Here is a 26,288-nt window from a genome sequence, read left to right as displayed (position 1 = left end):
CAGGGATAACATCTTCAGGACTTCCCTACCAGGTCCTCAATTTTTTAGAAATGTGACAAAGTGAGACTCCCCGTCATATCCTCAGGACCTCCTATGGAAGCTACCAAATGACGCGGCTAGTACAATTCTGGGAGCAAGCAGATACTTTAGTGAATTATTTATTTTGGGAAGTGAGGGCACATCTGCGGCACCCAGTCAGCGTGTGTGTGTTTTTCATATATTTTCAACCTCGGTCACCAGCTACCATTCGTGGTTTCTCATCTGTCTTTGTTCAGCGTATTTCTCATCACAAACAATGAGTGTCACAGTTTAAAAAGCAAAAAAAAAAGATATATATAAAAGGCCCGTAGGCCACTAAGACCAGCGAAACCACTTAGAAAGGCATATGATGCAACAGCATTTCATTTCCAAGACAGAACAGATACAACTTATTGCTTATATCTTCAGATCTTCAACAGATTCGGGAGTCCTCTTCGCATCTCAGTCAAACCAAAGAGTGAGGTATCTAATTTAAAAATTTATTTCGCACATATCCAACAATGAAGTGAGAAATTCCTTGGAGTATTAAATCGCTATCAAGGTAGTGTCCGTGTTTCTTACTCCTTTGGTTTGACTGTATTTTAGCATTATACAGCAAAATACAGGAAACTGTATTTTACTGCACGTCAAACGCAGCACATGGACGGATTCCCTTAAAATCCGACGATCAGTATTTGCTCCCGCGTATATCTCTTTATTTTATATCTTTGTTCGTTACTTTTTTTTTAATTTATGCATGAGCGCTCCTTCTTTGATGGTATTGGGTAATGAGAAATAAATCGGGAACTTGATTACTGCTAGCAGGTATAAAAATGCACAACGCAGTATTAAAATAATTTACTTCTCCTGTGCTTGTCCTCCGGCTGACGACCGCAGGATGTACGCAAATGATAATCACTGGAAGGTCCTACACTCTTAGAAATGAACTTCACCGCATAGCACGCTCCTAGCCAACCATCGTCTCGAATGATACCGCTATCTGCCCTGATTTGTAGAAAACGGGAGGCGTACGCCATTTTTGTGACACTTATGCTGTTCATAATTGTCACAGAAAAGGCGTACGCCCCCGGTTTTCAACAAATCAGGGAAGATAACGATATCATTCGAGACGATGGTTGGCTAGGAGCGTGCTATGCGGTGAAGTTCATTTTTAAGAGTGTAGGGCGTAACATTGGCAGATGGGTTATTACGGGACAAATTATGGAATGGTGCCGTTCGCAAGCATTGAATAATTGAATCATGCATAGTCGCTCGACATCATATCAATAACACCGTTAGACAAAACACTCATGTTGGTTCCATATCGGCGCCAACGTGCAACATGGTGATAGTACAAAACTCGATGAGCGAGATCTGCGGGGAGAAGGCCTATTCCCGAGTCCCATATCCTACCTGGCTGCAACGTAATCTGTGGCGTCTTAATGTCGATCAGTTCCTCGTGACGAGAAATGAAGCCGGTTCGATTAACCCCTATCCGTTTTACGAGTGGATGTATTCAGACATATACGTATACTGTTAGAATAGGAATTCACAGCATAAGACGTTCGTACCTAACCATCATTCCGAATGGCATCGTACAATGATTGAAAATTACATTTTATCTCTCGAATCACCACCAGCACTGGTGTAGGGTGTCGCCCCTGGCGTTAAAATTTGCCATTCGTCATCGTGAAATAAAGTTGTTGCTGTTGTTGTTTATTGAAAACAGGATGGCTACGCCTCTTTATGGCATTTCGGTGTGTGTGAAGTCCCACAGAAGCCGCAATTGTTAGTGCAGAGCATGTTAAGCGATGAAGTTTTGTTTTACAGTGGCAGCTGTTCACTGGAAGATGCCAGGAGAGGAAGGTATTCGTGGCACAAAACCAACTGTGACACACGCTCCCACACGCACGCACACACATGCGCGCACGCCCACACACACGCACACGCGCGATCACACTCGCGCACATGCACAAGCGCACCACACAGACGTACACACTGACACACACTCACCTACACGCGCTCGCACACGCACTGTCCAACACACAGACACGCACGCACAGACACGCGCGCAAACACATACACACTGCATGCTCACACACGCTCTCTCTCTCTCTCTCACACACACACACGCTAAAGCACACGTGGTCGGACACACGCTCACACAAACATGTGTACACAGATGTACATGCACACAAACACATACTCGCACCCGCACGAACACACGTAAACACACTCGCGCGTACACAAACAATCATGTACATACTGTACGATTTTCAGCTGCCGCTGGAAATCGCAACACCTTCCATGACACAATCTGGAAAATTTTAGGGTGCCCCGTGATTAAGGCGTCAAGAAATCATCAGCGTATTCAAGTGCTGAACTTTAAAAATGTAACAGAACAAGCTTTGCATTTTTCATTAATCCCAATAAAAAACAAGGCGTACACTCTTAAAAATGAACTTCACCGCATAACACGCTCCTAGCCAACCATAATCTCGAATGACATCGTTATCTGCCCTGATTTGTTGAAAACGGGTGGCGTACGCCTCTTCTGTGACAATTATGAACAGTGTCACAGAAGAGGCGTACGCCACCCGTTTTCAACAAATCAGGGCAGATAACGATGTCATTCGAGATTATGGTTGGCTAGGAGCGTGTTATGCGGTGAAGTTCATTTCTAAGGGTGTACCCCACTCCTTTCAACAAGTCAGGCGATAGAACGATATCGTTCTAAATGACGGTTCGGTTCGGGCGGGGTGTTATGGCCACGTTCCATTTGGCGTGGGCGACTGGGGTTACAAGAGTCATTGGTCATGTCACGTAGAGACTGGGAGGTACTCGGGTTCGAATCCCGGTGCCGGCTGTGCTGTCTGAAGTCTTCCTTTGACGCTTTCAGACATGTCGGCGCGGTTCCCTTAGAAGTCGGCCCAAGACGCACATTCCCTCAGGGCGTCAGTCGTGACGTTGCCCACCTCTGTGAGGCGGACAATGGCGAACCCTTTCACCATCACCACCGTAAGAGTCATTACCTTGACACTAGTCATGAGTTATTCATTAGTAAGACATTAGACTTGAGTCATCACGCTTGACAACAAAATGTTGTTGCTAAACCGCTTATGCGGTTGGCCTCGCCACCAGATATGCTCGAATCAGGTCAAGGACCCTGGCTCGAATGTTGCGCACAGGTACGATTGAGACTGTGTCTTCGCTTTCACAGCGTGGATGCGTGCGTTTTATCGGGCAAGTAGGTGTTTCCGCCGAGAATGAGGAGATATGGCATTGTTGCAACTGCATCTATAGATATCAGACAATATACACCCGCATACAGCGTACAACATGTACACATTTACAGCGCCATAACGTTATTGGCGAGCCCCGGTGGGCCCAGATCCAGCTGTGAATGCTCGTGGCTGTGTGAATGTGTGTGATGAACAGATGCCTGTGAGGTCTGTTTAATTTTGTGCAGGAGCTAAGGAAATAAAGTGCGAACACACGTCGTCTCCTTGTGGTACCCATTTTTAGTATCAGTGGCTTTAAACGTGATTTTTCGTGCCACCTTTAGGCTTAACGAAAATGGTACGAGCGGGGATGTAAACATAGAAATCTTACGGAGAGAGGCTAGAAGGAAAGCTGGGGAGGAGGATCGGAGGAGAGCAAAGCACTTGAACGGGGCTCTTCCCTCTCTCAATGTATGCCCTCGGAGGCAGCCATATTGAATCAGCCGAGGAAACGTCGTGTATTTCCAGCCCGTGAAAGCAGCCACAGTTCCAAAAACTGTTGCAACACTTGCTCGGTTGCTCCTCTGCTTCCGTCGGCTACATATTTTGTTACTGGTTGAGGCAGCGGCGGAGACGGCGTCACCATGTGGCGTCCGTATCGTGTCTGTTTCTTCGTGTGTGTGTGTGTGTGTGTGTATGTGTTTTCATATATCTTACGGTTTCATGGGTTCTGGCGGTGTTTTACTGTTCCAAAAACATTTTTGGCGTTATGTTTGCAGTATACTTACTGGATTCCTTTGTTTGCATGCGCCGCGGCAACAGTAGCTGATTCAATATGGCGCTCCCCTCGCCCGTACGTCCCAATTTTGGAGGTTTCCTTCTAGCATACTCCTTAAGATTTCTATGGATGTAAATAAATAAGGCTGCACAGTGAGTAAAATTCTTCAGCGGTTAACAATTGCTAGAAGAAGCAGCTTCGTTGTAATCGTTACCAAGGGCAGCAAGCTTTCGCAACATTTATGTGTTTCTCACCGAATGCCGAATTTTAAGGATTCATCCGTGTAATTACTAACCGTTTGATGCCTCGCTTGGCTGATGATGGTCACTGTTCAAGCACACTATACCGAGCAGATGAACCATCCAGCAGGAGTACTTGAGGAAATAGTCCTGGAAGATGCATCCTGCGACCTGTGTTAAGCAGGGCACGTTATAATTTGTGCATCATGTCTTATCGCGAACAAATTATGCAGAATTACAGATAGTACAGAGACTTAACTAACAGCTTACACCTGCGCAGTACGCGCGGATGCATAGGCTATTTGAAATGTTCGATGCCAGTACACTCTTAAAAATGAACTTCACCGCATAGCACGCTCCTAGCCAACCATAATCTCGAATGATATCGTTATCTGCCCTGATTTGTTGAAAACGGGTGGCGTACGCCTTTTTTGTCACGCTTATGCTGTTCATAATTGTCACAAAAAAGGCGTACGCCTACCCTTTTCAACAAATCAGGGCAGATAACGATATCATTCGAGATTATGGCTGGCTAGTAGCGTGCTATGCGGTGAAGTTCATTTTTAAGAGTGTAGTCTACAGGAGCGCCGGGAGTTTTTTTCCGGGGGGTATTTGGGGTGGTGGTGCGTCAACAGCGCACGAAACTACACTCTTAGAAATGAACTTCACCACATAGCACGCTCCTAGCCAACCATCATCCCGAATGACAACGTTCTCGCCCCTGATTTGTTGAAAACGGGAGGAGGAGCCTATTTTGTGCCATTATGCACGGCACAAAATAGGCTCCTCCTCCCGTTTTCAACAAATCTAGACCGAGAACGTTGTCATTCGGGGTGATGGTTGGCTAGGAGCGTGCTATGTGGTGAAGTTCACTTTTAAGAGTGTACATTCCCTTCGCTCAGACACACTTCGTTTCTGAAAGCAAGGGGGGCAAAGCACCACCCCCCCTTGGCCCCGCGTGATGGCGCCCATGGTAGTGTACGACCTAACTGCATGCGCACTCGAGGAAGTGGAGTGCAGCGAATGTGTTGTGCTTTCTTTCACATCACGTCTTCTGGCGCTGCTAGTATGCCCGTTGTTACGCTACGATGTTCTTTAATGGTAATCAGTGCGCGTACAGGGTCATTTATTCCAACGGCTATGTCCATCTCTGCTGAAGACCGAGAAAATCGAGGGAGGGAAGAAAGACCGAGTATACTCACTAATATATTCGGTAACTGTAGTGTTATAATGCGCATTTTTTGTAAGTCTTTCATATCTGTCAGCGCACATTACGCCAGAGTGCTAGTTTTCAGTGCCTTTGAGTGCTGAGTGCACTCCTTATTCTTACTTGGACCACGTTCTTGAGGAAGATGACCGCAACATTGTACGTCAGCAGCAAGTTCCAGCTACAAAAGGGCGAGAATAAGAGTGAGTATTGGAACTCATACTTTTGTTCGTTTGTTTGTTTGTTTATTTATTTACACATAGTGCAGCCTTTAAAGGAACAGTGAGTCACATTCGAGTCAACTCACTCACTCACTTCAACTCACTTCGAGTCACACTCGAGTCAACTCTCGAGTCAACCCTCGAGTAGCTCTCTACCCGAAGCGCGGTTCCAAAACCGGGTCGAGTAACTCGATGACGTCACTACGCGCGTCCCAAAACAAGGTGGAGTAACCAGAGAGTTAACTCGGTTCAACTCTCCTGGGAATGCCTGTCAGGGGAGGTTCACTCGAGAAATGATGTCATGCTTTTGTCGTCTGCTCTTTTCCGCGAACACGCGGTATCGAAACCAGCTGCATGTATGGTTGTCGAAAAGCCTCGGCCTCCACGACGGGTTATCAATAGACAACTGGACACCGAAATAGCAACACTCTTCCGATGCGGATTGTGCGACATGGAGGACCAGGCGAAGGCCTAAAGACATGTGAGCCGGATACATTTTCCAGGACAAGGTGAGCCTCGCTGGTGCACTTTTCTATCTTGTCTTTATGTGCGTTGCTTTTCCATTATCTATTTAGCTTCTGTTCACTAACAGCTGCCCTGCAACGTTTATTTGTTTCATTGCCTTGTAGCCACGTGGTCCTTGTAAAGGCACAGCTCCTACTGACCAGCAATATTATTATTATTACTTGTGTGTGCGTGTGCCGGAAATGGCATTTTAAATGGGATATTACTTTTTTCCTTTACCTTCACAGTTGTAAGATGGTTTGTCGGTAAGTTCGTGTGAACAGGTTTTAGGTAATATATGTACCATAGGCGCAGGCTAGCTGGTGGATAAATGCTTAGGTGGAACTTGGATAAATTCTGAACTGTGGAAGGAAGGGACAACACGGCAGAACTGTGTCACGAATTTCCCGTCTTTTCGCCCAAGCTCAGACTTCTCTCACGATGAATGAAACAGGAGGCTTTTGCGCGCTTCGCGATACGTGTACTATCAGAACCGCTTCAGCGCGCTCTGATTACGGTTTTTTTTGTTTTGTTTTTCTTCAGCCGTTCAGCTCACATTCGACTCCGACGCCGCATATTTCCGTCACTCAAACCACGCCCGCACCACTACCTCAATCCTAGGATTCCAACCAGCAGCTTCCACCTTTTGTATTTTTCATCTTCTGTCGTCATGATGTGAACATTTTTATTTCTTTTGACTACCAAATGCAACGGGATGTATCCACTTCCTGCATTTGGGGTAGCTAATGGTACGTGAAAACTTCCATCCCACGAAAAAATTAACGAATAAATGACGACAATGTCAGCTGCTTTTCCCTTTCATTCTCCAATAGAGGGGCTTAAGAATAATTCTGCAGTGCCTTGGAAGAAATACTACCATACAAGCAATTTCTGAATGTGACTGTACGGTAAGTAACTACATACACAAAGTGCTGGAAAAGCCAAATGCCCACTGGGTCGACAAGAGAAGAGAGAGAGTTCAACTATGTCTGACGGGACATGGTGACTGCTGTATACAGCTCACAATACATTCCCAGTCGTCGTCCATTTCATATTTCTTTATTTTCTTTATTTATTTATTTGTCATTCCTTCTTATTTATTTCTTTCTTTGATTCTTTTCTTTTTATTTATTTCTTAATTTTATTTATTTATTTATTTCCGGAATGGCAAGCCCACGTCCCGTTTTTTTCCCGTTTCGTCTAATAAATATATCCCCCCCCCCCCCCGAGTCGTCGTTATCGTCGTCTCTGTAAAATAAATCTGAGAGATGAGAGCGGTAACAACACTGGCTTCCATCTTAACTCGGTCGGAGTCCCCCATGCGTTCCCAAAGCTACTCGACCCGGCGCGTACTCTGTGGTCACATGGTACAACTCGGTGACGCGACCTACTCGACTCGAGGGTTTGTTTTGGAACGCACCCAAAACGGAGCGGATACACCCTTCCCTGGCGCGCGGCCGTGGAAAGGGTCTTTAGCATCGCAGCGGACATACATAAGCGCGCTAAAATGACGGACGAAAGCTTTGAGCGGCAACTAATGCTGAAACTCAATGGCTGCAATACGTGCGAGTGATTAGATGGATGTATATATTACATAGTTGGAAGACATGCAACGGTATAACTTGCTTAGAGCATGTAGATTTGAGTCATAGACTAGTCAGCACGTATTGGTCCACGTATTAGTCACGCGTATATGTACATACATATATAAACCTAAGTCGTTCGCAGATAACACTGTTGTGTACATATATATGTAAACGTGTATATGAATCTGTAATAAACGCGTGTATGTGTTTTGTATGTTGCTTTCAAATGTATTTGTGAATTTCACTTATCATGTATGTTGGTGTCTCATATTAGAATTTGCAACGAGAGGTGTACGGTTGCATTCACTGCAGGCTTGTTCGCTTTGGTATGGCTCACAATTTAAAAGTAACGGGAAAAGTAACGCGTTACATTTTGTATCGGTACCGTATTACATTTTTGATATATTAATTTGTAACGGCAAATGATCACTTTTCGCGGAGTAGTAACAGTAATTGTAATCAATTACTTTTTTTGAGTAACATGTACAACTCTGCGTGAAAGACGTTGTTTCCCAGATATTTCACGTCTTGCAAATATGCGAGCCAACCTTTTGACTACAATGAACTGAAACAACTCAGAAAAAATGTGCTGATTGAGCTCTTCGATTTCATTGTTTCTTGGCGTTGGCGGATTACGTGTTTGTGCCGCCGACGTTTGAAGCCTACTCGGCTACTCCTACTTGTTTTCTGTTGGTTACAGTCCGCGAACTAGGGCATTGCAGTTCTTCTACTTCGAGATTACATTTTACTTATTGTACCTTCAGGCCCTTAAAAAGGCAGAGGAACCACTCGTGGATGGCAGGCGCATAGGTGGGAGGGGGGGGGGGGGTTATCATGTCCTCAATATCTGCAGGCATTCGGGACCAAAACGAGAGCCTTCGAGGCTTTATCCTTCTAGCAAACACTTCGAAAAATCAATTCGTGTACGATATTTAGGGTCCTTTCGCAGAGTGCTCTACGACTCATTTTGACCCGTTCCGGAGAAGGTAGTTCACGACGAAAGTTGCTGCCCCGAACTACTCGTATATTCTCGTGGAGAGCTGTTTATGACTTTCAAACACCTTCTTCACCTCACGTAAATGTGACTCTTTCTCTCGGTCCTGATACGTTTGTGTCAGACTCAGCAAAGGCGAAGGCGCCGGTGAACATGTGTTCAACTCAACCCAGCACAAGTTGCAACTTTTTGTAAAACTCTCGCTGGTTTCAGTCGTGCGTTCGTCCTGTCCCTCTAGCTGTACCCAGACTCAAGCACTTCACATTATTGAGTTTGTCCTCTGGCCTGCCTGCATCTATGCCATACTCACTAGTTTATCTGTACTGGTTTATTTGGTAGGCCGTTGCTGACCAATCCATGATATCAATAGTGCATGACACGAACACGCACGATCGTGAGCTTGTCCTATCCCTACCCAGATTCGGGGTCCTCGCAATATGCAAATAGAGCTGAGTGATCATGTGTATCTCACATGTATAGCTTTTCGCACAGCTGCAGGCGTGAAAAATAGAAAAATGTAAAGTGAAACGGGAACATGCGTCAAAGTGAAAGTTGCCACCCCGAAAAAAAATCATTTAGCTCACGTTGTAGTTGACTTGCTTGCGGTAGTAGCGGCACACATTAAAAATGCTTGTAACTTACTTCTGGAGCAATGTATTCATAGGCCTCAGGAAAAAATCGTCCCCACTCCAAAGGAAGGCGAAACATCCCAAGACATAGCCCATGGCAAAAATGGAGACGCGACTAGTGCCTGCCAGAAACATCACCGCCAGCGTCATCCAATAGGAGGAGAAAAACAGACCGGACTGGACAACTGACAAGTACGACCTGAAAGATGAAACGATGGAGGTTTGAAATATTGCAATCTTACACCCTTTTGGTGTCACTTTCACACCCTCAAAGAAGGGCGTTTTCTATACGACATTTCGCAACAGTGTATTCTATGAGAACACTGCTGCAAATGGTGCATCATACAAAACGCGCCTTTTTAAGGGATTCAAAACACCAGTTCAAAGAAGTAGCTTTTTGACTAGAATACACTGGCGAAAAAAAGAGTTGTTGTTTTATGCACCATTTACAATATGGCGCGAATAAAACAAAAATTCAGATATTTTTGCTGCGGGTGGTAGGCCACGTGTTCTCTCTGTATGTTTTGTTCTCTGATCTCCGCTTGGTACGTGCAAGCAATTCGACAACTTATTAAAAATGGCCCACATATTTACGCAGTGATAGCCGCTAACTACTTCTACAGTACTACGAACTACTAACTACTTCGCGATGGAGTAGTAGATGGAGTAGTTTAACTAGTAGTTCAACTACTTTTCAGGGGAGGTAGTTAAAACTACTTTACCTACTGCAATGTATTTTAACTACATGTATAACTACTTAACGTTGTCCATCAACACCAATCCCATTCTATAGTCTTCTTGGACACCTAAACATGAATCACAAGCAGTGATAAAACTGGAGATTTAGTACACATGCACGACACAATTGTTCTGCACCTCCGTTCTCATCCAACAAGTGGCTCAAGGTAAAAGTCGGAAACATAATCGTGCCGTAAAGCTTGCGGCAAAATCGGAAGTAGTTGGCGCCTGCAATAACCTAACTACTGTAGTTAACTACTCGAAATAGTAGTTTAACTACTAGTTGCCACTACATTTCTAAAAGTAGTTGATAACTACTTTTTAAGTAATCATGTAGTTAACTACTGGCCATCACTGGATTTACGTTTGCACCAGGGGCGAGCAAAGTTTGGCCACCCGTTAAGGCTATGGTCTCACTCCCCTCTTCAAAAGACGCAACTTTGTACCAGACCTGTAGCTCTCATTTTCGTCTGTTGGTGGTGAAACTGGAGCCATTCGGAAGCTATGATTCTTGACTCGGGGGGACCGTCTTCCGATTTTCGGCCAGGCATGCGCTTGCGGCGCCATAAGGCCTGGAACATGCCAATATCTCCGATTATGGGTGGTCTTTGTACGAATCTGGCGCAAAAGGGAGAGCAGATAGCGGCGCACAATTTGTTGCGTTGTGTTGTTCTGTGATACGTGGAGGGTGGACCGTCTCGCTCTTATTGATATATGACGCCGATAATCCGGAAGCGCCTTCAGAAAAAAACATGAAAAAATGACTTTTTTGGCTTCCTGTTTCGAGGTGTTCTAATGTCACCACACCAGCCTAGAAGTGGCAGTGCATGGGCAATTATGCGCAAAACAATTGCTGAGAATTTCAGCATGATTGGAAGAGCACAGCGGAGGTTATTACGTTCCCAAGCCATTCCGAAACATTCCGACCAAACCGAAACTATACAGGATTTTCGGTGGCCACATCGTGGCAGAGCATGTAACTACCGTATGATCAACTCCAGTATTCTGCGAAAGGTGGCGCTTGCGCCACTTGTGTTCGTTACGTCACGTTGGTTGCGTACTGCTCTTGCTGTGCCGCTGTGCTGCGGGACGCATTCATCTACGCCGTTTTGACTGGTGCTGACTGTCGTGTTCTGATATGAACTGTTGATACTGCGGTAGGCTGCACGTTCATAGTATCGTTGCTGCTGCCGCTTCGTACAAACTGGAAACGCGCGGCAATGGCACGGCCGTTCAAGAATCCTCGGAAACCGCGGAGTTGCGTCATCAGTCCGCAAGCTGCGTCGGCGGCTGGCGAGAGAGAAACGGTAAGTTGTAACCAAGTGATTGTAACTTTGTACTGGTGCAGTGCGCTTGCTCTTATTTATTTGTTATTCTCCGTAGGCAATCCAAGCTGTGGTCTTTGCCCCCTTGTATGGTCTTAGGCGTCAGTGGTCTTAGTCTAGTGTCATTGCCTTGACTCTGGGGGCAAGACTGAGAAGCACCTGTATTACGACCCTCCCCCGATTACTTTTTTTTTATAGTCTGAGGTACAGCACAGGAGTGAAAGGGTGATGATGGACAGCGTTCTCTATGTTTGGAACTATCTTCTGCTGTGTATCTCACTTCGATATATCATTTCTGCCCATGAGAGCATCGCCAAGTTTTTGTGCATTTTGACTTTTTCAGATTACCACAGTGGTGCCAACTTTCACTTGCGGCTATCCAAGAGCGTACGATGTGATGCCGTTCAGGTCGACCCGGATGTTATCATAAACAATATATGCATTTACCAATTTCTAATGGCTGTGTTCCATCTCCTCTTTCTCTATGTTTGCTACAGTTGCCTCACTGCCTCATCCCATTGTTTTACCCTCGCCAAGCGAATGGCCGCTTCCGCACGATGAACTCAGCATGGGCATGTTCATAGCAATATCACAATGCCCGTACTAACATACCTGAAATTTGACCCGTACATTCCTTTAGTCTCACCATATGTTCTCTCTTTTTTTTTACCTTCTCCAGCGTCCTGCGGTCTCGTGAAAAGTTATCGTATACAGTGCACCCTCGTTAATATGACCCCCGATAATCTGACATACGCGCTTTACGACCATACTCCTGGGGAACAATGCAGTGAAACCTCTGCAAACCCCCCCGCTAATATGACAATTCAGCATTATGACCAAAATTTTTGGGAACGACCATGGTCATAATAACGAGGGTTCACTGTATAGATTCTACTCCACAAAAGTCTTCTAACACTTTGAATACATTATGCAAGAGCAGGAAATAGACCAACTTGCACGAGATTTCCGACCACTGACCTGCTGCAATAGGGTTAGCATGGCACACGGCCAGAAGAGGACAGATGACCGAGACAAATAATGGGAAAGCGCGCCCGTTCACATTCCTTCGGTTGTTGTACCACCTGTCTAATTGTAAAAGAAAATCGTGGGGGAACGCATAAGGCTGTTATTCGAAACGTGTCTCTTTTGTACTTCCTTGTTTGTCTTTCTCGCATTCTCGCAACGTGTCCTCGGCCTAACATATTGGCCTTGGCTCATAATCGTTGTTGTGAACGAACTAAAAATCGTAGAACCCTATGTTTGCGCCTAGAGAGCAATAAGTGCGTGTAGTGTGCCTGCGGACCAAATCTAGCGGTACAATGAACGACTGTAGCATTTCGTGCAGCACTATCTTCGGTACGCAAGCAGCCATGGTCTCAAGGGAATATAAAACTGTAATCGGTATCATCAGCATAATTATCGTAATGAACCTAATTATCGCAATACGTTTGAATAATAGCAATTGCGCACCTCGCCGCTGAATCATATTCGGTTGCTGCAAGTGTCACTGACATCCTGCGTGTTACTGCCAAGCTGCCTCGTAAGATTTTTTTTTTTTTTATGACGAACATGTAACCATGATGAGTAGAGCCCAGACAACGCTTAGGCAATAAAATATTGTTTTATGCAGGAACTGCTTGGCTCTTGAGTGTACCTTCGCTTGTATTTCTGACATTCTTGCAAGGTTTCCACAGAGTAACATATTGGCTTTGGATCGAAACAACTGTTGTGTACAGGACTAAAAATCGTAGCATCCTATTTTTGCCCCTAGTAAGAAATGCGCGCGTGTACAATGAACGCTAGCGGCATTTCGTACAACAGCTGTCTCGTTGCAATCTTTTCGCTACGCGACGGACAAGCAGCCCTGCTGTCAAATGTCATAGAACTGTATTCGTTATTATTATAATACTTATCACAATGAAACTGCAATTATCACAATAGGCTCGAATCATAACAATTGTGCCCTTCGCTGCGCATGACGAATCGACTTCGGTCTCCCAGTGCCACTGACAACTTCTATGACAGGGAAGCCTGTTACGGGCGGATAGCAGGCTGTTACAAAACAATTGTCAGTGCTAGACGTGAATACTATTGCTCAGAGAGAAAAGAATATAAGCCAATCCCCTTCCCCAGAGCACGGGTCCAGGAAGAGATGTCCCCGGAAAAAATGCCTCCGGAAGAAATGCCCCGGGAAAAATTGTCTCCGGAAGAAATGTTCCCTGGAAGAAACGTCCCCGGAAAAAATGTCCCCTGAGGAAAATTCACTTTTGGTACGCGTGAACTGGTTGACTTCGGACGTTGACTTTTTACGATATAGGACGGTGTGAATGTTTGTATTTTTGAGCACCGAAGCGAGTAATCGTATATCCTATTCCATTTCCTAATCAAATATGGAATTCAATGTTCGAATTCCAAATCGAATTGATGCTTCTACTGAACTGAATATGCAAAAATATTCCAGAAGCCAGGAGAAGTCATGATAGAAAACAACGAAATTACACACCGGCTTGACGCAACAATTAACAATTTTAATGCAGACGTTTCGTCTCCCATGCGGGGGACATCATCAGTGAAAGCAAAATGGGAGGCGACCGCAACCAGCGGATTACTTAACCAGGTCGGCGAACACTTCGGGGAGGGGGCCGCGATTGGTATTACACACTGAAGGTTCTCCTCGCAGGTGCCATGACTCAAGCAGTTTCCTGGGGCCCCACCTTTGTTCCCTGGCTAAGGTCACAGCATTCGCGTAGTCAAAAGAGTGATCTGTGTTCCAACAATGCTCGGTGAGCTCTGTCTTAGATCGCGTTGCGTTTGTTGAGTTGCGGACATCTCGTTCGTGCTCTTTTCGTCTTGTACTGCGCTTGCGGCCCGTCTCTCCAATGTAGGACACCTCGCAACCGAGACACTGTACTTTATACACAACACCCGTCTGGGACTCAGGGGGAATATGGTCTTTTGGCTTAGAAATCAGTGAACGAAGTTTCAGGCAGGGCTTGAATGCAGTCTTGATTTTTAACGGGAGGAGGGCTCGCCGAATGGATTCTGATACACCTTTGACGTATGGGATGGTGACGATACCGTGTCGGAAATCATCTTTCTTTCGGGTCCTGGGTTCTTGCATGCGTTTTCGTGTGTTCTCAAAGAAACGTAGCGGGTATCCTCGTTTCATGAGTGACTCCTTGATTATCATCTCCTCGGACGTACGTTGTCCCGGGCAAGAGGCGAAATCTTCACAGCGTTGAAGCAGGGTTCTCACTACACTGCGTTTGTGTTCAATCGGATGGTAGGATTCGAAATTTAGGAAATTACCGGTATCACAGGGCTTGCGGTAGACGGAAGTTTGAATCAGGCCGGTGGTGAGCCTGTGTACGGACACGTCCAGGAATGGGAGCCGGTTCTCCTGTTCAAGTTCGCAAGTGAATTGAATGGACGGTTCAATGCTGTTCAGAGTCGAATGGAATTCGTCTAGGAGGTTGCGATTTAGAATCACGAAAGTGTCGTCGACATACCGTCGGTAGAACTTGATGTTGTGGGTAAATCGTTGGAAGGCAGATTCTTCAACATATTCCATGACGAGATTAGCCATTGTCACGGACACCGGGCTGCCCATCGGACAACCTTCAATCTGATGGTAGACCTGCCCCCGGAACGAAAAATGGGATTGGTTCAGACAGAAGCGTAGCAGGATGATAATGAAGGATGAAGGATGATAAACCGACCGTGTACACCTCCGACAACGTTTTCAATCTGTCGTCAAAGCCACTCTCCGATGGTCACCTCAGCCTTCTTTCTAGAGGCCTTGACTTTGCCCTGGCCCCCCGCGCAGTACCCAAGCGAGACATCGTCGTAGAAATTGAGGATAAACTACGGCACCTAAAGGATACGACCGGGGTCAACCTGGCTCGTAGTCGCATCGCTACTACGTTGACTAACTCTACGACGATTCCAACGAACCTCACGCGGAAGGAACATGCAGCACTACGCGATCTCCGGTCAGACGACTCTATCATTATCCTTCCGGCGGATAAGGGGAAAGGCACCGTTGTACTGGATAAAGACCATTACTACGCTAAAATGCAGAGGATCCTCGATGATGCTACCCATTTCATCACGCTGCCGAATGATCCTACCCAGAAATCTGAACGCCGTCTTGTCGATCACCTCCGTGACCTCAAGAAAAAGGAACGCCTCGATGAAGTGACGTATCGACGCCTGTTCTCGTCGGATGGTTTAACACCCAGACTCTACGGCCTCCCCAAAATTCACAAGACTGATTGCCCCTTACGACCCATCGTTTCTTTTATTGGATCCCCAACATACAACCTGTCGAAACATCTTGTGGATTTAATCACCCCAGTCACCGGACGGAATCTTCTGACACTGTCTAACCCCAAGAAGTTCGTTCGTTTGATTCAAGATCAAGTCGCCGATGACAACGACATCATGGTCTCTTTTGATGTTGTCTCCCTTTTCACTAACGTCCCCACTGCGTTAGCAGTGAAAGTGGCTGAAGCACGACTACGTGACGACAGCACCCTTCCCACATGTACGTCTCTCACAGTGGAGGACATTATCATCCTGCTACGCTTCTGTCTGAACCAATCCCATTTTTCGTTCCGGGGGCAGGTCTACCATCAGATTGAAGGTTGTCCGATGGGCAGCCCGGTGTCCGTGACAATGGCTAATCTCGTCATGGAATATGTTGAAGAATCTGCCTTCCAACGATTTACCCACAACATCAAGTTCTACCGACGGTATGTCGACGGCACTTTCGTGATTCTAAATCGCAACCTCCTAGACGAATTCTATTCGACCCTGAACAGCATTGAACCGTCCATTCAATTCACTTGCGAACTTGAACAGGAGAACCGGCTCCCCTTCCTGGACGTGTCCGTACACAGGCTCACCACCGGCCTGATTCAAACTTCCGTCTACCGCAAGCCCTGTGATACCGGTAATTTCCTAAATTTCGAATCCTACCATCCGATTGACCACAAACGCAGCGTAGTGAGAACCCTGCTTCAACGCTGTGAAGATTTCGCCTCTTGCCCGGAACAACGTACGTCCGAGTAGATGATAATCAAGGAGTCACTCATGAAACGAGGATACCCGCTACGTTTCTTTGAGAACACACGAAAACGCATGCAAGAACCCAGGACCCGAAAGAAAGATGATTTCCGACACGGCATCGTCACCATCCCATACGTCAAAGGTGTATCAGAATCCATTCGGCGAGCCCTCCTCCCGTTAAAAATCAAGACTGCATTCAAGCCCTTCCTGAAACTTCGTTCACTGATTTCTAAGCCAAAAGACCATATTTCCCCCGAGTCCCAGACGGGTGTTGTGTATAAAGTACAGTGTCTCGGTTGCGAGGTGTCCTACATTGGAGAGACGGGCCGCAAGCGCAGTACAAGACTAAAAGAGCACGAACGAGATGTCCACAACTCAACAAACGCAACGCGATCTAAGACAGAGCTCACCGAGCATTGTTGGAACACAGATCACTCTTTTGACTACGCGAATGCTGTGACCTTAGCCAGGGAACAAAGGTGGGGCCCCAGGAAACTGCTTGAGTCATGGCACCTGCGAGGAGAACCTTCAGTGTGTAATACCAATCGCGGCCCCCTCCCCGAAGTGTTCGCCGACCTGGTTAAGTAATCCGCTGGTTGCGGTCGCCTCTCATTTTGCTTTCACTGATGATGTCCCCCGCATGGGAGACGAAACGTCTGCATTAAAATTGTTCATTGTTGCGTCAAGCCGGTGTGTAATTTCGTTGTTTTCTATCATGAACTGGATATATTTGAAGAGACCCGGCACATGGAGAAGAAAAAAAAAAGAGTAAGCGCTATATTTACGCATACATATACGTACCGTACATGTTTGTATTTCAATATATGTCGTATATGTATCCAATTACGGTTATTCAACGAGTAGCTTAATTTATTCGTATTCAATTCCATTTTAAAATGACTATTCACACATAGCATTTCTTTGCCTAGGTAGTCGCTGTGGGTCAGTTTTGGTGAATTTACTTCCTTGTGTCTTGCAACAATGCGGCCTGTATACAGTCATGAAGCTCCCGAGATGTGATACCGCTAGACATATTGAAATATATTTTTGTCTGTCAGTTTTGTTGCTTCCCCCCCGCATTTTATTTCCCTCTTTACACATCACCGTGCACGTCGATCTGCGCACTTATAAAAAAGAACTTGACATGTTCCTGGTCATTCCGAATGACGTCTTCTCTCCTGATTTGTTGAAACTGGACGTCGTACTACTTTCTGTGACACTTCACATTTGTGCTAATTAGCAGAGAAGTTTTCTGTGTTAGCGCTGCGAAGCAACAATTGCTGTACGCGGTCAACAGGCGTGGACAGAGGACAGCAGGAGGGAGGGTGACAGTGGGCTAGTATGTGTCGTGGGTTGACTTCAGGGCTAAGTGAGCCGACATTCGTCAGGAAAGTCCGACGGAAAACCCAAGGAAAACCTCAGAGAGCACACCTGGTGACAGGATTCGAACCCGTGTCACGTTGTATCAACGAACGTGAAATTGATTGCAGTGTATTCCCTACGAGAAATCGCAAGTGAAAGTAGGTCGAGCTTTCAAAGTAAAAACCCTTAGTAAGTGGTTAGGAATTTTAGTATTTATTTTGAGCCGGCGGACTTCAAGACCTGCAATATCGCAACCGGGGATTTCGCAAAAATTCCACGCGTACCAAAAGTAGATGTTTCTCGAGGGCCCATATTTTCCGGGGGACATATCTTCCAGGGGACATTTCTTCCGGGAACATTTTTTCCGGTTTCCCCTGAGCACGCCCGTCTTTGTCTCGTTTCTTTTTCTTTCCAACTAGTTTCTTTGTTTTCTACATGTGGGGTACTGAACGAAGAACCGGAGCATGGAAGGAGGGGGAACCACGGTAAATGTGTATTATGTAGGCAAGGGGAAGGAGTGCTGTCGCATTCATTTTGCTACGAGGAATTTTTGTCGCACGATAACTATCTTGCAATGCAAATGCAATTTCTTGGGTTGAACTCTGAAATCTGTAGACGGATCCTCCGTTTACTCGCAAATACAACGATCGTCTCACGGCAAACTGTGGGCAATCAGCGCTGCGTAATGCGATGGAGACGACTGAAATAAACTAGTGAAATGACCACATTTCGTGGCGAAAGATCACACCTCTCGTCATCTCACAAAGCGAAAACATGAATCGCAGCCAAATAGAAAAAAAAGTTATCTTCACCTACTAGTCACGGCCGCTACTATGCGGAATACGGACAGGTTACATAGCGTATAATTGTCGACTTCCCTATTTTACTTCGGTTATGCCATTCCTTTGATTCTTATCATTTTGTGTGCGTACTGTGAGTTGAACTTCTAGTTTCAACACAAGTGGTAATTTCATAATTCATTTCAAGAAATCCTGTTTCTGTAAGCTGTATTGAGATAAAACTGCTACCGATCGGCACGTGAACAGACTCTTCACAGCTGACTGCAATTATTTAGTATTTGCGTCCATTTTTTATGACGGTTGTTTGACCATTTTGCATTTGAGATATATATTTTATATATCTCAAATATATTATATTTTGCACAGTCTTCGTCACGCGTTACGCGCGCGGCAGCTACCTCCGTGCTACTCAAACCACAAAAGCACGAAAATCAACTCGCCGTCTTGCACGACAGTTTCAGAAGACTTTTACCAGACAATCCTCCCTTCTACACACGTATAAACACCGGGTACAATGGCATACAGAAGAGACTCAAGGTCAAAGGGTCCAGCCGGGAGAATCGCGCGTGGGACGGCTGTCCCACGCGCGATTCTCCCTAACGGGGTCATCCACGGAAACCGCGACGGTGGCGCCCCGCCGTAGGAAGTCCGTAAGTAAATTCAAGATGGCTACCGTGAGACCGTAGCCTTAACTTGTGAGCTAAGGCGTGAAACCACCGGACGAAGGAATAATCGTACACTGTAAAAACAGAACTTCACCGCATAGCACGCTGTGCGCCAACCATTGCCGTGAATGATATGGTTATCGCTTCTGATTCGAAGAGAGAGGTGGGCGTACGCCTTTTGTGGCAATTTGGATATATGAAAATTGCTACGAAAAGGCGTACGCCCCCCTCTCTCTTCGAATTAGAAGCGATAAATCTATCCGCAGTTTTAACCCTAGATAGATAGATAACCCTATCCGCATAATTATCCCCAGTCCTACCCTGCGGCGCGTGCAAGATGTCGCCATACTATAGGCAGACAAAGCTTATGTGTAACAGCACTGCACGATTATTATTAACTACATGCTACCAGCTGGGTCCGTGCACGGCTGAGACTGTGTCGATCGATCTTGTCCACATACTATCAGTAGGACCACAGCATTATCTTATCTTGCAGCGTATATCCGACATATTGTATTAACTTCCACGTAATTTGAGAGAATGCTTCAAGTTCGACCGTTCCCTGATATTCGGAGGACAATACCCAATTGTTCTTATTATCTTCATGACCCGTCTATTTTGGCGTTTCGTCCATTTTCTTCAGCTATACCTTTCACGCGTAAAAAAAAACGCCAGATTATGTGTAACTCACTTGGCGTAGGTGACGAAGTCTGAGACGGGATTGGGTGAGCTTCCTATGAAACGTCCATGCTTGTCGTGGATCTCTGTGTTAGAACCTCCGTAGTGGGATATGATCTGGGAGCGTTCCAGAGAAAACGCGAAGAGCTGGCAGGCCGCTACCGTCAATTGAAGATGCTCCACTAAGAAAACAACAAGGGCTAAAGCGTATGGCATTAACACAGCTGTTATAAGTAAAACCATTGAAATTGTTTGTATCGTCATTTTTAGTTTACCATGGCGCAAGCAAAGAATTTTCTTCCCCGACTCTTGAATTTACGTACTGAAGAACGCCAACTCTTTTGGAATCAATGACGACGTGTTGTAGGACACTGTGTCGGTATTCCATATCTTTAGCTGAACACCAAACTTGATCACCACTTCTCGTTTGAACACAATCAAGAGACACGTGCAGTGCGAAAGCTTCTGTACAGAAAGTCGGCGCTAAAAACAGGTTGTAGGGGAGCTGTTCGATATCACCGCAAAATTCTGAAATTGCTCAAGAAAACAAACAGGCAAAAAGAAAAAAAAAAGATTGAGGCGGATGAGTCGTGTCCGACCCGTAGTGTTTTACATGAAAACGTGACGATCTCCGGTTCCTTTGCGGGATTTTGGAGAAACAAATACAAATACATTTAACTAGAGGATAAGGGCTGACTGTGCGCGCCGGCGGTCGAATTTGCCTCTGCCGCTAATCTTCTTCGGCGCTCCCGTAACTCTCTCGATCACTCGGTGCTGGACTTTGGGGTTTTTTTTGGGTTCCTCTCGAGCATGGTGTTCAGGTATCACAGTAATAAGCATGTGCTGAGTGCACCGTGCAGTTGAAAAAAAAAAAAGCAAAACTTGAAAGCAATGTCCTTCTGGGGTGCACTGTTGTTATTTACTCAAAACTGGTTTACAAAACGTCATTCAAAACAGGGAGCACATACAGGGTGTTCCTCGAGAGGATGCCATTAAATTCCCAAAAATAGGTTTTACATCAGAAAATTATGAAACTACTTGGAATGCATTCGTACAAACGTTTGCATTCGTGTCACGCATTAATTAGGCTAATGTTGATAACTGAAGTCGGAAATTAGGCAAGCAAAGGTAGCATTTGTCTGCATTAATTTGGAAACGTATCGCCATAGCATGCTAATGCCCCCACCCCCTCAAAATCGCAGGGTTTTCCTTGAGATTTCTACAGAAATTTGAAATGCGCTTCGTCCTGTGCAAAATGAAAAGAAACCATGCCACAATCACACCTTTCTCCCTTATCAAAGTGTGTATCCCCACCGGCCTCTGACAATGACTATGAAAAGACCCTCGATCGGAATAAAACGTGTCGCTCTTTCCACTTTGTCTCGATAAAGGCGGAGCCGAGAGTTCGGCAAACGCAAATTTCATTGAGCCCAGCGACGAATCTTCGGATGTCAAATTTATGTACAAATCTTGTGAAAAACCCATTCATTTTGAGTGGAATAGTGTGCTATGTCGATATGCATCCAAATTCATGCAGAAAAAGCTACATTTGCTTGATAAATTCGTAATAATCAACAAAATTAGCTTAATTATTGCACGACACGAACGGAAACGACCTCAATCTGTGGCAAAAGTCTGTATGAATAATATATTCCACGTAGTGTTTCTTTTTTTTTTTTTTGCATCGCCGAAACCGAACAGTTAAATGCCGTTAATTCCCAGTGTTCTGCAGCCGCAGAAACCAATAATGGAAGGCTATGAATTTTCCGTCCTATGAAAAATCCGTCTCCCTCTGCCACCCGACTAAAAAAAAAAAAAGAACATAAAAAGGCTCAAACCCCGACCCCGACCCGGGTCCGGCGGGTCTGGTGTTAACCCGATCCACATCGACTAATGCCAGGTTCGCGTTCGGTGGGCGAACTGAACCTGACTATTTATACCTTGTACTAGCCTGATGAAAACCTAGGTGTTCCAGAATCCGGGAAATTCCGGTTTTGTTCAGGCAGGATAAAGGCAGATCCAGCCCAGAACCTACTGGAAGAGACCTGACCGACCTCGGATTCCTCTTGATCCGGCCTGATTAAAACCAGATCCGGGCTGATCAAGTATGATCCGGAATTTTCGTACGGGTGATTATGTTTTACTTTCATATATGCCAACATTCTGGCAAAATTTTGATATTTCAACTTTGCAAATTTAAAATCGTTTGTTGTTTTTGTTTTAAATTGTTTAAAATTGTTGTGGAATTTCTCAGTGCTTTCCAACGACGCCTCGATTGCCGTCCTATCTTTACGCATTCGCGAGATGGACTGCCCGCAAGGTACGCGTACCCCTATGTTTCCGTCTCTGTCGCACGCGCCCGCCATACCTAAAGATTTCATCAGACTACGAAATCACTTTGGTAGCTAGAATCTTAGATGTGCAAGCTATCAGGATTTAGTCAGTTGGTTGCAATCGGTTTATTACGCGCCGAGTTATGGCGCAATAAAATTCGGCATAATTTCGTTCGGCATAATTTCGTTGCATCGTACATTTTGGCCTGGCTGCCCAACCAACGTACAGACAGTTTTCACGTCAAAAGAACGAGAAGAGGATAAGAAAGGTTGCACAGGTACAGGACTACTAGAAAACAAATCTTTACTGAATTGGTTACGGCGTGAGAAGAAATGTCTTGAGTTTTGCGCAATATCACTGCACAAGTGCATTACTGCTACAGGAATGCTACCAGACGAGAAGGCTGCCAGAGAACTACTGTTTAATGTCGGGTGAAATCTTTGTCACCCCTCTCAGTACGCCCATCGTACGAATACACGCTTTTGAATGCTTTGAAAATCGGGACGACTATGACTCCGCTGTGGCCTGTACAGGCAAATTCTTCGAGGAGTTTGGGAGAAGTAACGCTTCATTCGAAGAGCAAAGAAGCTATGTGTGGCAGTATTTTGGAAATTTCTAAAGGTGCGCCGACGGAAAACGGAAACGCGTTACATTTAATGTTTGCGTATCTGCAAGGACGCTGACACTTCAAAGTGCTTTCAAGGGCACGTTCTTTACTTAAACAACTTTAAAAGTAACTTTGTTGCAGGGTATGCCGCGTCATAATTGTTGTTCACCGGGAAAAGTGGTGTTCATTTTCGTTTTATCTGTCATTCATTCATAATGCAACTGCAAGATCAAGCCCGCTATGCTGCTAGTGTAAGCACTTCAAACGTCCAGAGGCACCTGTTTGACGCCCACAAGACTGAAGGTGACTTTAAGAGATTTTTATATCGTTCACCGCGCCGCCGCCGTGTGTAAATATGCGCCGCGCCGCTTACACCGCTAGCAAAAAGGGCCTCGGCGCGCACCTCAACTACAGTCTTCCAGAGGGGGAACGGCGGGAGTTCGTCGGCGCCGCTCCGAGGTTCTTTTTGTTTCGTTTGTTTTAGTGTGTATATTTATTTATTGTTATTTAAAGTACCCCAAAGGCTCATTACAGCGCTACATGGGGGAGTAGGGCGATACAATCATATTAGCAGCACAAAGATTATGAAAAAAATATCAGTAAGTAAAAGACACTGAACCAGTCACATTGCGTGGCTTTCACGAAAAGCAAAGCATAACAGAGAAAACATAATAGAACATTATAAAAAGAGTTCGGACATCAAAGGAAAAGTCGGCGGCGGAAATTATCGTATAGTCAACGAGCTCCGCTACGTCAGAGGGAAGGTCGTTCCGGTTAATTGCGGTTCGACAAAAAAAAATGATTTCGCAAAGATATCTGTTCGACATTCAAAACGATTTACTTTGCACAGATGGTCGAAACGTGGAAATATAGCTGTGGAATGGGTAAGCGGGGAAAGGTTAGGTGGGATACTGTGGACGAACCTGTGAAAAAGCGACAACCTGGCGACTGTTCGGCGACTGTCCAGGCTAGGGAGCTGAGGTTGCTGTTTAATTGACGTTACCGTATATGCTCGCGTATTTATCGAGGGCACAGACGGTGGGTGTTTGCCAGCCTGGCGACAATAGCTTTCTTCGATTCGTCAAAAAGTGCACGATGTGTTATAAATGAGTGCAAACGAAGTGCACGACATGTGCTGCTGCCTTCGCCCAAACTACAGTCGACTACAGTCGAATAGAAAATCGAAATTCTCAGGTCGTTTCTCTCACTTCTGGACTGCACCGCCACATTTTGAATGTCTGGTATTTATTTTGAGTGACGCATTAATTGACTCGAAGACCAAATATAGACCTCTCGTAACAAAATTGATTGCTGGTATGTGCCAGATTGCTGCCAAGACATCGACGTCAACAGCAGCCCCACAGCTACCCTACACTCTTAAAAATGAACTTCACCGCATAGCACGCTCCTAGCCAACCATCATCTCGAATGACATCGTTATCTGCTCTGATATGTTGAAAACGGGAGCCGTACGCCCTTTCTGCGACAATTATGAATAGCATAAGTGTCACAAAAAAGGCGTACGCCTACCGTTTTGAACAAATCGGGGCAGATAAAGATATCATTCCCGATGATGGTTGGCTAGGAGCGTGCTATGTGGTGAAGTTCATTTTTAAGAGTGTAGTGACGTTGATGGAAAGAGGAGCCCCCGAATTTGCACTTTTCTTCGCGTTTTAATTAGAAATGGCGTAACAGATGAACCCAGATGTTTTTGTGCTAGAGTCTAGGTGACGGTAGCTTTCATGTAGCAGAGAAAAATATTTGCACTTTAGCGCTCCTTTAAGAGCGCTTGTGAACTGTGTGCGCTGTTAGCAAGACGGATATGCTGTCAGGACTCCCCACGTGTCTGTGGAGAGCCAAGCTTTAGATCACTACAATGTAATACGTGGCCATACACAGTTGTTCATCGGCAAGTAGAGCCCTATGAGTCTAGCTTCAATTTGCAGCAGTTCTGAAGGTATGCTCACCGAGGATCTTGCTCGAGTCCGGAGGCCTCTCGTAGTTTGGTAAGTAGAGCCACAGTGACGCGTTGTAAAGTATTTTGTCCGATGGATCGCTCCAGGGGTAGCCTACACAAGTGCAAGAATGAGGAAGTTCACATTGTATGGTACATACGGCCTTCAAAGGGAACCTCTGCATAGTTTGAAGAAAATTTTGACTTGACTTATTTTCATTCTGCCACTGAATTTTATTCCATTTCGCAGCTACCTCCATATATATTCATAATATTTTTCCAAACCTCATCGTAAATAACAAACTTGACAAACCACCACACTATGAGTTAAAGTAGATGTCAAGTTGAGTGTCAAACACAATATCATCATTTGGACGATTAAATGCGATTAAAAGATCCTCCAGCTTTGAAGCCGGGACTGAGACTCCAGTCTTACACACTACAGTATCTAATATACAATCACGTTTCGAAATTGTACTCCTGCATAAATATCAAATTTCATATGGTGTAGATTAACGATGAGATTGGGCAATGGCAACAAGTTTAATGTGAAGAACACTATGCTGCTGTATGCCATGATAAATTTGCTATCTTCGGTTGCATGGGTTCTCGTCAGAAGGGAAGCCGTTCGACTGCGCTTCAACTGAATAATGAAATTAATTGATTAACCAATTTACTGTTACGGTCACTCATGTCTAGAGATGCGAAGCCCCGAAAAAAATCCAGAAATTTTGGAGGGAAAGCAGTTTTTTCGGTTTTTTTCCTCGTTTCCGGAAAAATTGCCCAAAATTTCCAAGCGACAAAATTCAAAAATGTAAATTTTCGTGCCTTCGATGCATTCCAACCCGCCAACAGTGCCTTGGGTTCCTCTAATCCGCCAACAACCACCAACTTAGAGCTCCGTCTGGCCGCTCCAAGCCATCGCCATCGCGTTCACATATTGTCTTAGTTCTGTCGGAGTGGGCGGGTTGTTCCAATTATCTATCGCTGAGTATAGACAGCAATCTCATGGAGATGCTCTGCTCTGCATTTATGCCTAGAGGGTGAACACTACTAAAGTTTCTAGCTCATTGCATGCTGTGGGGGGCGGGGGGGATATACGTTTATTCCGCAAAGGTCCGCCTGACGGAATGCCAGCTGGCTTGGCCGGCAATGCTTCGACTCAGCAGTAACCGCGTTTGTTTCCATTTAATTAATTTCTCGGAAGAAAAACGAAACTAAACGGTTTTTGTCGAGCAATTCAAAATTTCCGGAAATTTTGCATCTCTATTCATGTCAGCTCCGTGATATCGGCACAAAAGAAAAACCGATTCTGTAGTTTGTACAGTACCAGACGGTAGTGTAAAGGGTCCCTCAAG

General features: G+C 45.4%; 1 protein-coding gene across 1 annotated transcript in view; it reads right to left on the bottom strand.

Moving 5' to 3' along the window:
• Positions 1–26,288, bottom strand: part of LOC135374164 (piezo-type mechanosensitive ion channel component-like) — a 123,867-nt gene that overhangs the window by 45,655 nt on the left and 51,924 nt on the right. The window contains exons 19-23 of the mRNA XM_064607177.1: positions 24,944–25,045; positions 20,049–20,217; positions 9,411–9,596; positions 5,587–5,644; positions 4,313–4,427 (exon numbers count right to left, since the gene is read on the bottom strand). Coding sequence (XP_064463247.1) covers positions 4,313–4,427; positions 5,587–5,644; positions 9,411–9,596; positions 20,049–20,217; positions 24,944–25,045 — 630 coding nt within the window. The remainder of the gene's footprint in view (positions 1–4,312; positions 4,428–5,586; positions 5,645–9,410; positions 9,597–20,048; positions 20,218–24,943; positions 25,046–26,288) is intronic.

Source organism: Ornithodoros turicata, unplaced genomic scaffold (assembly GCF_037126465.1).
Source record: "Ornithodoros turicata isolate Travis unplaced genomic scaffold, ASM3712646v1 Chromosome45, whole genome shotgun sequence".
Taxonomy (NCBI): Eukaryota; Metazoa; Arthropoda; class Arachnida; order Ixodida; family Argasidae; genus Ornithodoros; species Ornithodoros turicata.
This window is presented reverse-complemented; position numbering and strand designations above follow the sequence as displayed.